This window comes from Oryctolagus cuniculus, chromosome 5 (assembly GCF_964237555.1).
Source record: "Oryctolagus cuniculus chromosome 5, mOryCun1.1, whole genome shotgun sequence".
Taxonomy (NCBI): Eukaryota; Metazoa; Chordata; class Mammalia; order Lagomorpha; family Leporidae; genus Oryctolagus; species Oryctolagus cuniculus.
In genome coordinates, this window is record NC_091436.1 from 10,674,369 (window position 1) to 10,687,016 (window position 12,648).

Below are 12,648 nucleotides of genomic sequence, written 5' to 3' on the forward strand. Positions count from 1 at the left end.
CTGGCTAACACAGTGACTTACGGAAGAAGCATCCACGTAAATCAAAACATATTTACAAAGCTAATTTAGAAACGTATTACACGTGCAGAATTCTGGTAAAAGAAGAGCAGCACACTAAACTTCCTAGAAGCAAGTCAGTGTTCATCCTAATAGACACGGGGTTTTAGGAATACCAGCCCATCTATGCTTTGTCTCAGAGTCTGTACCTGAGACTTCTACATGAAACACAGAAACTTTGCTCTCAAAGGATTACTGAAATGTGCTGTAAGTGCATCCTGTTTATTTTTGAGTAACCAAAATGAGAAGCAAATATCAACTACAGTATTTCTCTTTTTGAAGATCTTTGTAAGAAAAGTTATACCATGAGCAACCTTAAATACTCCCAGGAAGTTGGCAAGGTAATCATTACAGTGTACCATCAACTACAAAGGGATATACATACAACAGTTCAGAAGAAATTCGTTCTCATTTCGAAGTAGCAGCTTCAACAGCACCCATCCCAGAGCAGAGCTCTCCCACAGTTGTCTGAGTCTACGGCCCGGCTGCAACCCTACTGCGCTGCAGAGTTTCAGCGCAAAGCCTTGACAAGAAGCACCCCTAGTGAAGAAGCTGGAGTTCTCAGTGCCTGAAGACGACTCTGTGGCTAAGCAGGAGGTCAGTATCCATCTAACAAAATCTCCAAACTGTGTCACAGTACGAATCAGCAGCCACTGGCAAACCTGCACCCCCACGGTTCTCTCAAAGCACTCATATAGTGGGGGGAAAAGTGGAATTCACTGTCCACATCCACTGGCACAGGTTGATATAAATTTCATTGAACTGCAATCCAGGTTCCAAATAACCTGGCAGATGTTGCATTTACAACAGCGCACGTGTATGTCTCACACACAGCGTGCTCAGCGAGCCGTGGATTAGCCATTAAAGAAAGACGCTCACAGCTCACGTGGAGTTAATTTCTTTTTTCTTTCTTTCAAAAACCGAATAACTGGACAATAAATACTCCAACACAACTTCACAAAAGTAATAGATAAAACCCACTCCTACCATAGAAATAAAAGCTGTAAGATTTAGAGCTTCAAAAACATACATCAGATTGAAAGATAGTGGACATCCTGTGGCCATCACTTACCTTCTTCTCAAGCCAAATGTCACGTGTAACATCCACTACAAATGCTCATTCTCACATGTTTACATTACAATAATGCCATAAATCTTATTCAACGCAAACATAGTTGAAATTCAAGTTAACATTATGGCTATCCTGAACTCCCACCTTAAACCTTCCTAATAGTGATTTAGCAAGAACAATAATTCTTCAAAAGGAAACTTTTTAACAAGAAAGTAAATATAAAAATATTTACTTAAGCACACCTACTCTTTTAATTAATAAAACCAATTTCAGTTAAATTAGATTCCTCTTAAAAAATTTACCTGTATTAAGTATAGATAAATTATGCATGGCACCAACATTGATGCTTCACACTATAGCCACAACCCTTATCAACATACTCAATACCATACACTAGGCATTAATAGAAATACGTTACAAGCTGCTTTATCAAATTTTAAAATACTTTCTTTTGGGTGATTTTCCATTACATACATATAAAGTTGCACAAGAAATTCAAACTACTATCAGATGTTTACCTCATCATTTATATCCTCAGCAAAGTGAGAATTTCTTTAGGTTTCAACCCTTGTATGGACACCTGTTCTGTATCCTCACCAAAAGGCACCAAGCTAAAGAAAGCTCACTTGTACAACAGTAGTACCTGTCTGCACACAACCAACCAAATAAAACCTTCCAACTGGCGTCCAGACTCTGCACCAAACAGACTCACCTAGGACTACAAAGCCCCTAGGAATTAAGCTCTAAGTCTTTCCAAAAAAAAAAAAAAAAAAAACCACACCCACACAGATCTGAAATCTAGAAACTTCTCTCCAGTGTTGTAATATAAAACAGAACAAAAACAACAGCTCTTTTTTAAAATGTTTAACTCTTTACATTTCCAAATTAGCATATTAATGTCTTACTGGTAAGCTTGATGGTCTTTCTTGTTGTATTAGATTCAAGTCTTCGTGGTTAGGTTTTCCAGGGGCCAGAGCAGGTTGAGACCTGGTTCCATAGCCTTCCTGAGACATGTCCTAAACAAATACAAAATGCAGAGCACTTCCTAAGTATCTCAATGAGTTTTAAGCTTCTTTAGGAACCAAAGTGAAGCAAAGGCTTATTACAAAATATTGATTAATGTCACATTTTAGCAGACATATAAATATGTTATGGCCATTTCTTTAACACTTAATCCAACACACACATACAAGTTAATCACCAACAGCAGAAATACAGATACATATAAACATATTTACATATGAGATGAACAAACTTATTTCTTGAGATTATACAGACGAGGCATTCAATCTGAATTCTGCAAGATGTCTAATCACGGAGAGAGAGACGAGAGGTCAGTGGCAAACAGGCCACCTCCACCAGAACAAACCAAAAGCTCATTTTCTTCCTTGTGGTATCAGTTGTACTCTTTACTTTTGACTTTGATCTAATTGCCTTTAATATTACCTCAAAAAATTTAAGCCATTAATGAAAACTTTATTATCAACTTGATCTTAATATGTACTGTCAATTGCTCACAAAACAGCATAAATTGTTATTAAACTCACAGTGTCCTGGGGTTTCTACAAAAGCAATAAACACTCATGTACAGCGCTCCATATGCTCATGCAGCACAGTTTTCAGGGAACACAATAAAGAAAACAACAGTGGGAACAAAACAGACCCAAAACCCTGCTGAGGGAGGAGAATCGTGCCACTGACTGGCCTTTCCTGGCATCTCACAGAACATGTTTTCAGGAGAGAGAGGCAGGTTTCAGTCCTGTGTTGAAATGATATTACATAATCCAATACCACTCCTCCCTGCATTACTGCACACCATATTCCTGGCTGCTTCACCGTGCTTGCTCTGCTACTAAACCCTCAGCCATCATTCACAGGACAGAATGCTAACTACTTATCACAGTACATCTCAGCTGGCACTGGAAGTTGAAAAACCAGTTTCCAACTGAAAAAAAAAAAAGTATTGCTTTAAAATAGAATTCTCTCTTTTTCCCCCTCTCTCAGTGCAAATACATGTTGGCTCTAAGGAAACATTACACTAAAATTCCATTTCTCCTTTAAATCTCTAAAATATCATTTAAGAAATTAATATTAGTTGAACCCAATAAAAAGCTTCTACAGCTCCACCTTTCTCACACAGTGTACAATTAAAATGACAAGGTTTCTTAGCCAAGAGACTTGACCAATAGCTGGTACCACAAAGTACAAAGGCTGATCAAAGCAGATTTAAGGGCTTTGAGCACTGGTGGACCCTGCCTGTAGCAGGCCCTGAAATAAAGGAGTGCGCCACCGACCGCCCAGGCAAGTCTCCACTGTCACTTAACCTCACTGGTGGTGTTCAATACACACTCAGTAAATGCTTGTTTAAGACAATCCAATGCTAGCTGGCCAGGTCTGTGCCTGGTGAGGGAAGAGTGAGCACGCGCAATCCCAGGGCAGGGAGAAGCTCTTCAAGCTGGTGGCCGGCACGGGGACAAAAGGAAAGGCTGGAAGATGATGGCGCTCTCACGCCCCCCGCCCCCGCCCCAAGCCCCCACCAAAACCACATTTCTTCCAGCCTGCAGGTTTCCACTCAGCACATCATCACAGGGACTTCCTGCTGGGGGCCCTGCTGGCTTCTTTAGATTAACAGCAAAGATTGCAAATCAAGTGGGGCACAGGCCTCCATTCAGGGGCCTCCACTCTGTTACAAAAACACACAAAGGTACAGAATAGCCTCACAATGGACAAACAAATGAGCAGGCCCAGCCTCCTTCGCACACACGTGTGCACACACACACACACACACACACACGCTCCACAGGCAGTGCCCACATATCACTGACGGGAACCAGCAGTTAGGAAACAGAACAGGCTGGCATAGCCCACACTTACTGCTAGGCTTCCACACTCCCTGCATTTTCTCGTCAAAGCTAAACAAGTGGCCTTTTAAAGGAGCTGGGAAAGACCTCTGCAATTATGGTAAACGCACATTTCAGTTGAGACACAATTCCCACTAAAATAAGTGGCACTGAGCTAACCGACTATGAAGACTACTAGGGAAACTTGTTACAACTTTACATTTCACTTTCTAAGGCTATCAAAATCACGACTACTATTCCTAACCATAAGAGGTTTTCAATTATTAACTACAATTGCAAACACATTTAGTGAGGAGCTCTGAGAAGGGATCTCGCTCGGCCTCAGTGTCCGTCTGGGCCTCAGGACTAATGCCCCTGAAAGAACACTCAGGAAGGCACCGCGTCCGAACCTGCAACAAGCTCTCAGCAAAGTGTACGCTCTAACAATCTTACAGTGGGACTGTGCGGTCCACGGTGGCTGCTTTAACAAAGATGTGTCAGATACCACACCACACACACTCTTTCACCTTGAAAACCGTCTTTATTTTTTGTTATGTACTTATTTTAAGAAGTATAAATACAAGCATGAACAAGTATTTTAATAGTAAAGAGGAAAATGTCAGCATCAGGAAATAAAGAGTATGTTTAGCATCACATTTTACACACAGCAGATCAGCACAACTTTATATTTTCAAGTATCGCTGCCATCTTTGGCTGGTTATTTATAAGTTTAGATTAGTACACGCTACTGTGTAAACTAGTGCACATATAATTATATTTATCTGCCATAATATACGAAGTCCTGACTCTAGAGAGAATCCCATTCTGTAATAACATTGCAGTGTTCAGGAACGTGAGTTCTTTATTGGTGCTGTTGTTCTACATCTCACAGGTGAACATTAAACCCTTGATGGGCTCTGGTCTTCACCCTCTTTACGCTATGAGTCAAAGGTAAAAGGAGAGCCGGCTGTCACACAGCGAGGGGTACGAAGGGTTCTGAGTCGGGGTGGTTCACTCAGGTGTTTCTTCTAACAAATGTAGTAACTGAACGCCTGCTGCGCTCTCCTCCCTCTGGTGCAGACTTCAACATCTCATGTAGGAATCGTGATGGGAAGGCACGGGGCAGGGACACTAGTGTCCCCTGGAGACTACGAAAGGGCAGGACAAAAACTACCACAAGAGTCTAGCATAGACAGAGCCTTCTGTTCTCTCCCACTAGGAAATGAATTAAAGACCAATTACAACATATGTATTTAAAGAAATCACAGAATAACTAAAATTGTTAATAACACAATAAAAAAATTAAAAAGGGAGATGATTCCTATGGTATAAATTCAAAAGACAGAAATCAACAACGAAAAGACAGATTGCCTTCTTGCCAGGAGCCCCTCCACATAGGTGACTGCTGCCAACAAGTTTTTATTTATGGTCCCATAAGTTTTCAATGTGTTACCAAGTATAAATGTGAATTTTAAAACTTTTTTCCTTTATACAAAAATGGAGTACATTTTCTGTAAATAGCACAGTTTAGAAGACATAAAAATACACAGGAATTGTAGGGCTCATTCTACATTTGCAACTAAATACCTACTTTTTATCTTTTTTATAGAAAGCTTTTATTTAATAAATATACATTTCATAGGTACAACTTCAGGATTATAGAGGTTCTTCCCCCCATACCCGGCCCCTCTCACCCCCAAACTGTCCCACATCCTACCCCCTCTCCCATCCCATTCTTCATTAAGATTCATCTTTAATTATCTTTTTTAATTGCTTTATTGTATCCTGTTGTAACTTAACCTAAACCATTCCTTGCTGATGCGCTTTTAGGTTATCACCCTGCTTTCCCTACTTCATACAACATTAGAGTAAATATCCTTGTGCACGCTGCTTCATGCGAGATATTTCAGTAGCGTAAGGTTTTCCATGTGGAATTTCCGCCCCAGAGCTGGCACATTCACAATGCGGATACTGACAGCGCTCTTAACAAGAGTGTCGTTTTATACGCAGTCCATCACTGTAAACAGAACAAGACTTACTCTAGATGTTTGTGTGCACTACACAAAGTTAACAGAGCCACAGCTGGGGAGGAGGGGGTAGACAGTTACAGAAAAAGGAAAAGAAAATTCAGAATTCAAGAACATAAGGAATACAAACCCAAGAGGGATGAAGGGACGCCTCGGCCTTTGACGGACAGGAGGCAGTGGAGGAGGGTCTAAAAGCTTGCAGAAACACAGCCATCCCAGCAGTTCAACAGAGCTTCAGATGAGAAAGAGAAGCAGCAGGGAGCCACGCTGGCTCTGGAAGTGGAACACGTGATGACTCTCCTGCTATTTAAAAAAGTATGATGTGGGGCGGTGCTGTGGCGTAGGGATGAAGCTGCCGCCTGCAGTGCCAGCATCCCATATGGGTGCCAGTTCAAGTCCCAGCTGCTCCACTTCTGATCCAGCTCTCTGCTGTGGTCTGGGAAGGCAGTGGAAAGTGGCCCAAGTCCTTGAGTCCCTTCACCAGCAGGGGAGACTGGAAGAAGCTCCTGGCTCCAGATCTGCTCAGCTCTGGCCATTGCAGCCATCTGGTGAGTGAAAGAGTGGATGGAAGACTTTGCAGTCTCTCCCTCTTTATCTGCCTCTACCTCTCTGTATTCTGACTTTCAAGAAAATAAATAAAATCTTTTTTTTTTTGACAGGTAGAGTGGACAGTGAGAGAGAGAGACAGAGAAAAAGGTCTTCCTTTGCCGTTGGTTCACTCTCCAATGGCTGCTGTGGCCGGCGCACCGCGCTGATCTGATGGCAGGAGCCAGGTGCTTTTCCTGGTCTCCCATGGGGTGCAGGGCCCAAGGACTTGGGCCATCCTCCACTGCCCTCCCGGGCCACAGCAGAGAGCTGGCCTGGAAGAGGGCAACCAGGACAGAATCGGGCGCCCCGACTGGGACTAGAACCTGGTGTGCCGGGGCCGCAAGGCGGAGGATTAGCCTAGTGAGCCGCGGCGCAGGCCATAAATAAAATCTTTAAAAAAAAAGCATGCTGTGCCTGGAAGAGTGCAGATGCCCCCTTCACTGCAAAGACCTGGAGTGCGGGGCAAGGACTGAGAAGTCTGCAAATCCTGAATTTCCCAGGTCAGAGTAACTTCTCGCTCCTTCTCCCTCCCTGCTGTGGAGATTCCTACCTTCAGTTCCCAGCACTAAAGGAAGAGGAAGACTTGCTGGGTGGAGCAGGGCAGGCCGCACCCCAGAGGAGTGCTGACCAGAGTGCAGGGAAGTCAGCCCTATGCTGAAGCAATGTAGTGTGTAATTGGTCTCCCTCTGGGATTTGTTTATGCATTAATAAATTTAATATATCCTTACTTAATATATACTAAATCGATCTTCTGTATATAAAGATAATTGAAAATGAATCTTGATGTGAATGGAAGGGGAGAGGGAGAGGGAGCGGGAGATGGGAGGGGTGCGGGTGGGAGGGAAGTTATGGGGGGAAAAAGGCCATTGTAATCCATAAACTGTACTTTGGAAATTTATATTTACTAAATAAAAGTTTTAAAAAAAGAGGAGGAAGAAATGCTTAAAAAATTTTTAAAATATCCTTTGCAAAAGGAGGGAATATAAACCTATAAAAAGAATGGCACGTTCCCCTCCCAGTCCACCACCTGAGAGAGCCCTATTGGCAATCTTAGCAAGAAGACAGCCAACATTGCGAGAGGTGTTGCAGGGCTGTAGGGCCGTGCACAGTTCATCTCAACACCGCCCAGGAAATGGCTGCTGTCATCCTCTTGCTTTTCCCTACGATGAAACAGCCACTGTGCTGCTGCAGAGGGTCTCCAGGGGTGGGCACATCCTCGCTCCACAGGAACAGCAGTCCAGATACAACTGGGCGCTTCCGGCAGTTGACATAATCGGGGATCTGCTATCACTCGAACTTTTGTTACATAACCCTGGGCTTTCACATGTTCTAAGTTCCCTCTTCAAAAGTTATACTCGTAAGTTATGTGAGGTAACTTCCAGAACATTCACTTTTAGCATCATAAATAAATAAGGACTATTAAAGTAAAAAATTCCCTTCCAGAAATCTGAATGCTGTGACGCTCTCCCCTCTAGTCCTTATCATTCAGGAGTTTCTCAAGACCAGAGAATGGTGGGAACCAAGAAGAGCCTGCCGCCACCACATCGCCTTCCTCCAGGCCCTTTCGAGTTCTCTCTGCCTGCCCCTTAGGAACTGGCAGCCTGAGATCTTTACCCCAAGGATGCCACGCTGAACCCCACCTGATGACGACTCCCAGTCCTGTATCTTCAGGTCACTATTAACATGTGGACCTGGAGGGAGAGTCCCTTGGATTCATTATATTAAGAAATTATGTTCCCAACTGTCCCCGGGTGAACCTGCACTTGTCAAAGGCCTTGTTACCAACGGGCCTCTGGGAGCAGCCCACTCCCATTGTCTCCTGGCAACTCACACATCCAGCACATCAGCACCCACACGTCTAAGGCACCACTGAACCCCACGTCCCACCCACAAGCCTAACATACCACCAACCCCAGGTCACCAGTCCAGTCAACCCCCTCCTGGTCCAGTGGCCAGCCCGTGCCTCTGGGGCAGACTTCTTCCATTACAGATGTCCAGAGTCTGTGGCGGGACACAGGATGCCCCGCTAACCCTCTGCAGCTGGCTGCAGCCTCGCCTCCAGCCGCCAGAGCCTACACAGTGCTCACCTCCAGCCACTCAGTGGCTCACAGGCCCGTGCAGCCTCTGTTCCACCTGCGGCTCTCTCGGCTGCTCACCAGTGGGTGCTGTGCCTTCTCCTGTGTAGGCAAAGCACCTGGCTGATCCTCCACGCTCTCAAACCACCTTCGAGCTGCCTCCACTCAGGATCTGCTATGCTGCGCTCTGACTGTGTGTTGTGGGTCTCTCACACGGCAGCCCTCAATCTCTGAGAAAGGGGAGCCATCCTCTTGCACGCCCAAAGCCCAGCAAGGACGGGACACGCCAGAGGAGTGGCTGTGTGGACTCTACAAACTCACAATTAACACAAAAAGAAATGTACAAGAACATAAAATCAAACAGAACAAGGGCTCACGTCCAAGCGCGGTCATGGTCACAGCTACCTCGCCCGACTAACAGAGTTCCAAGTCCGTCTGTTGTTTTGTTACTCCTGCTTTCAACGCCAAAGGATGACTGGAAAAGAATGCCACACAAATGCACTGGATACTAAGAAGGAGGAAAAAGATTTGAGAGAGCAGCAACGATGCCAGCAACAAAAGGGGGAGATGAGCCATTCCATGCCTCCTAACGGACACAGCAGCGATGCAATATTCTCCAAAAACTGATTATGAGCTTGAGACATAATTTACATATCGAACTACCAATTTATGGGGAATAAAAAGGAGCAAGGACTATGTTAAACTGCAAGACATTAAACCCAATTTCATTAACAAATAAATGGCCAGAGAGGAAAAAAAGGGGAGGGCAGAAAGGAAGAGAAGGAGGTGGTTGAAAACCCTAGCAAGGAAGAGATTAAAAGATGGCACTGAAGAAGAGACTTCTCTTGGATCCTGATACTAACTACCCTACAACGTAAGCTGAACAAAAACACCTGTTCCACTTACGAGGCTACGGGAAATCTGAACATTGGATACTTGACATGAATAAACTGTATTTTAAATGTGATAACCATATGACATTTCTTTTTAGTAAAAAAAAAAAAAAACCCTTTATCTTACAAAGGTATATACTGGAATATTTACAGATGAGCAATATAATTTCTAGAGTTCACATGAAAACAATACGGGCAGAGGTAGGGGGTGAAGCAGAGAAGTAGAGAAGGCGAAACCGGATCAGCTACATAGCTGTGGGAGGTTAGCGACTGTGCAGGGGCTCACTATACTCCTGTCTACTGCTGTTTGGAAATTTCAATTTCAATGAAAATGCAGTAAATGATATGATAGACTATTTCAGGATTTCAGAAGTGGCGCTAAGACAGACTCCAGTTTTCATCTGAAGAGTTACTTTAAAAACTACAAGAACTTCTTAATTGCCTTCAACCCATTCTCCTGTAAAAATACATTTAGTATAGATCATCTAATCTTTTCAGGTTCTTAACACTTGTAACATGCTTGCTGCACTATTTAATCCTAACACTTAGCTGTCTTAAAATCCTTCCTTCACAGTTTTAACCAAAATAACATCACCAATTTCATTTTATCCCTGATCTCCGAGGTGAAGCCTGCTGCCTCTCATCTCCTGATCTCAGCTTAGGGCGCCTCCTAGCCTGATCCGACCCCTCTCCTAAAGGCCTGGATGCCTGTTTCACAGACTCCAAAAGAGTTGTGCAGCCCCAGATTTCTTCTGAAGACTTTGACCCTTTGCATGAGACAAACTGAAGTTCAAATTCCAAGTTCCCTCTTCACTGGCTCTGTGTGACCTCGACAGCTCCCTTTCCTATGCTCCCAGCCACGCGGGGTGCGCCTAACCTGCCTGACTCCTCACGCTTCGGTACCTGGACCTCGGGCGCTCACAGAGCAGGGGTTCAATGTGTCTTTTGTGTACAGCATCATTAGCAATGTTGACAGTAATGGTAAACCATTTCCCTTCTCTAAGTCCATACTGACACCTTTCCCAGCTACACAAATATTTTAGCTTAGATAAAAGCAGCATGGTCAAAGCTCAAATGGTTTCACACTGCCAGTGATTCCACAGGCCCAGTCAAAGCTTAGATTAAAGCCAAAGTCCCTCTAACACACATATATAATGATCAGTCCAAAGGTAAGATATCCGGAATATTATTTCTATCAATTCACAGGAAGAATTATTTCTAGATTTTTTTTTATTTTTTTTTATTTTTTGACAGGCAGAGTGGACAGTGAGAGAGAGAGACAGAGAGAAAGGTCTTCCTTTGCCGTTGGTTCACCCTCCAATGGCCGCCGCGGCTGGCGCGCTGCAGCCAGCGCATCGCGCTGATCCGATGGCAGGAGCCAGGTACTTCTCCTGGTCTCCCATGGGGTGCAGGGCCCCAAGTACTTGGGCCATCCTCCACTGCACTCCCTGGCCACAGCAGAGAGCTGGCCTGGAAGGGGGCAACCGGGACAGAATCCGGCGCCCCGACCGGGACTAGAACCCGGTGTGCCGGCGCCGCAAGGCCGAGGATTAGCCTATTGAGCCACGGCGCCAGCCTCTAGATTTTTTTTAAAAAAACTTTTAAAAATGTTGCTTCTTTAAAAATGACAAGCTTGTACAAGCTACTACAAGCTACCTTCTAAAACATTTATTTGGGGCTGGTGCTGTGGCACAGCGGGTTAACACTCTGGCCTGAAGCGCCGGCATCCCATATGGGTGCTGGTTAAGGACCCAGCTACTCCACTTTCCTTTTTTTTTTCCCCCACTAGTGAGGTTCATTTTTTTTTAACTTTTATTTAACAAATATAAATTTCCATAGCACAGCTTATGGATTACAGTGGCTTTCTTCCCCCCATAACTTCCCTCTCACCCACAACCCTCCCATCTCCCGCTCCCTCTCCCATTCCATTCACATCAAGATTCATTTTCAATTATCTTTATATACAGAAGATCAATTTAGTATATATTAAGTAAAGATTTCAACAGTTTGTACCCACACAGAAACACAAAGTGTAAAGTACTGTTTGAGTACTAGTTATAGCATTAATTCACATTGGACAACACATTAAGGACAGAGATCCTACATGAGGAGTAAGTGCACAGTGACTCCTGTTGTTGACTTAACAAACTGACACTCTTGTTTATGGTGTCAGTAATCACCCTAGGCTCTTGTCATGAGTTGCCAAGGCTATGGAAGCCTTTTGAGTTCACTGACTCCAATATTTTTAGACAGGTCATAGTCAAAGTAGAAGTTCTCTCCTCCCTTCAGAGAAAGGTACCTGCTTCCTTGATGGCCCGTTCCCGTTCTTTCCACTGGGATCTCACTTGCAGAGATCTTTAATTTAGTTGTGTGTGTTTGTTTGTTTGTTTGTTTGCCACAGTGTCTTGGTTTTCCATGCCTAAAATACTCTCATGGGCTCTTCAGCCAGATCCGAGTGCCTTAAGGGCTGATTCTGAGGCCAGAGTGCTATTTAGGACATCTGCCATTCTATGAGGCTGCTGTGTACCCCGCTTCCCATGTTGGATTGTTCTCTCCTTTTTAATTCTTTCAGTGAGTATTCGCAGACACTAGTCTTGTTTATGTGATTCCTTTGACTCTTAGACCTATCAGTATGATCAATTGTGAACTGAAATTGATCACTTGGACTAGTAAGATGGCATTGGTACATGCCACCTTGATGGGATTGAATTGGAATCCCCTGGCACGTTTCTAACTCTACCAACTGGGGCAAGTCCGATTGAGCATGTCTGAAATTGTACATCTCCTCCCTCTCTTATTCCCACTCTTATATTTAACAGGGATTACTTTTCAGTTAAATTTAAGCACCTTAGAATAATTGTGTGTTAATTAAAGAGTTTAACCCATAGTATTAAGTAGAACAAAAAAAAAATACTAAAAGGGATAAAGTATTAAGTTGTTCATAGGCAGTCAGGACAAGGGCTGATCAAGTCACTGTTTCTCATAGTGTCCATTTCACTTCAACAGGTTTCCTTTTTGGTGCTTGGTTAGTTGTCAACGATCAGGGAGAACATATGATATTTTCCCTTTGGGAATGGCTCATTTCACTCAGAATGA

At 43.8% G+C, this 12,648-nt stretch overlaps 1 protein-coding gene across 21 annotated transcripts in view; it reads right to left on the minus strand.

Annotated features, from left to right (window-relative positions):
• ARID1B (AT-rich interaction domain 1B) overlaps window positions 1-12,648 on the minus strand; it is a 449,775-nt gene that overhangs the window by 281,771 nt on the left and 155,356 nt on the right. For 20 of the 21 annotated variants that reach the window (XM_051855227.2, XM_051855222.2, XM_051855221.2 and 17 more), the window contains one exon: window positions 2,035-2,145. The exons of the other annotated variant lie outside the window; for it this stretch is intronic. In XM_051855227.2, coding sequence (XP_051711187.2) covers window positions 2,035-2,145 — 111 coding nt within the window. The remainder of the gene's footprint in view (window positions 1-2,034; window positions 2,146-12,648) is intronic. 21 annotated transcript variants of the gene reach the window in all.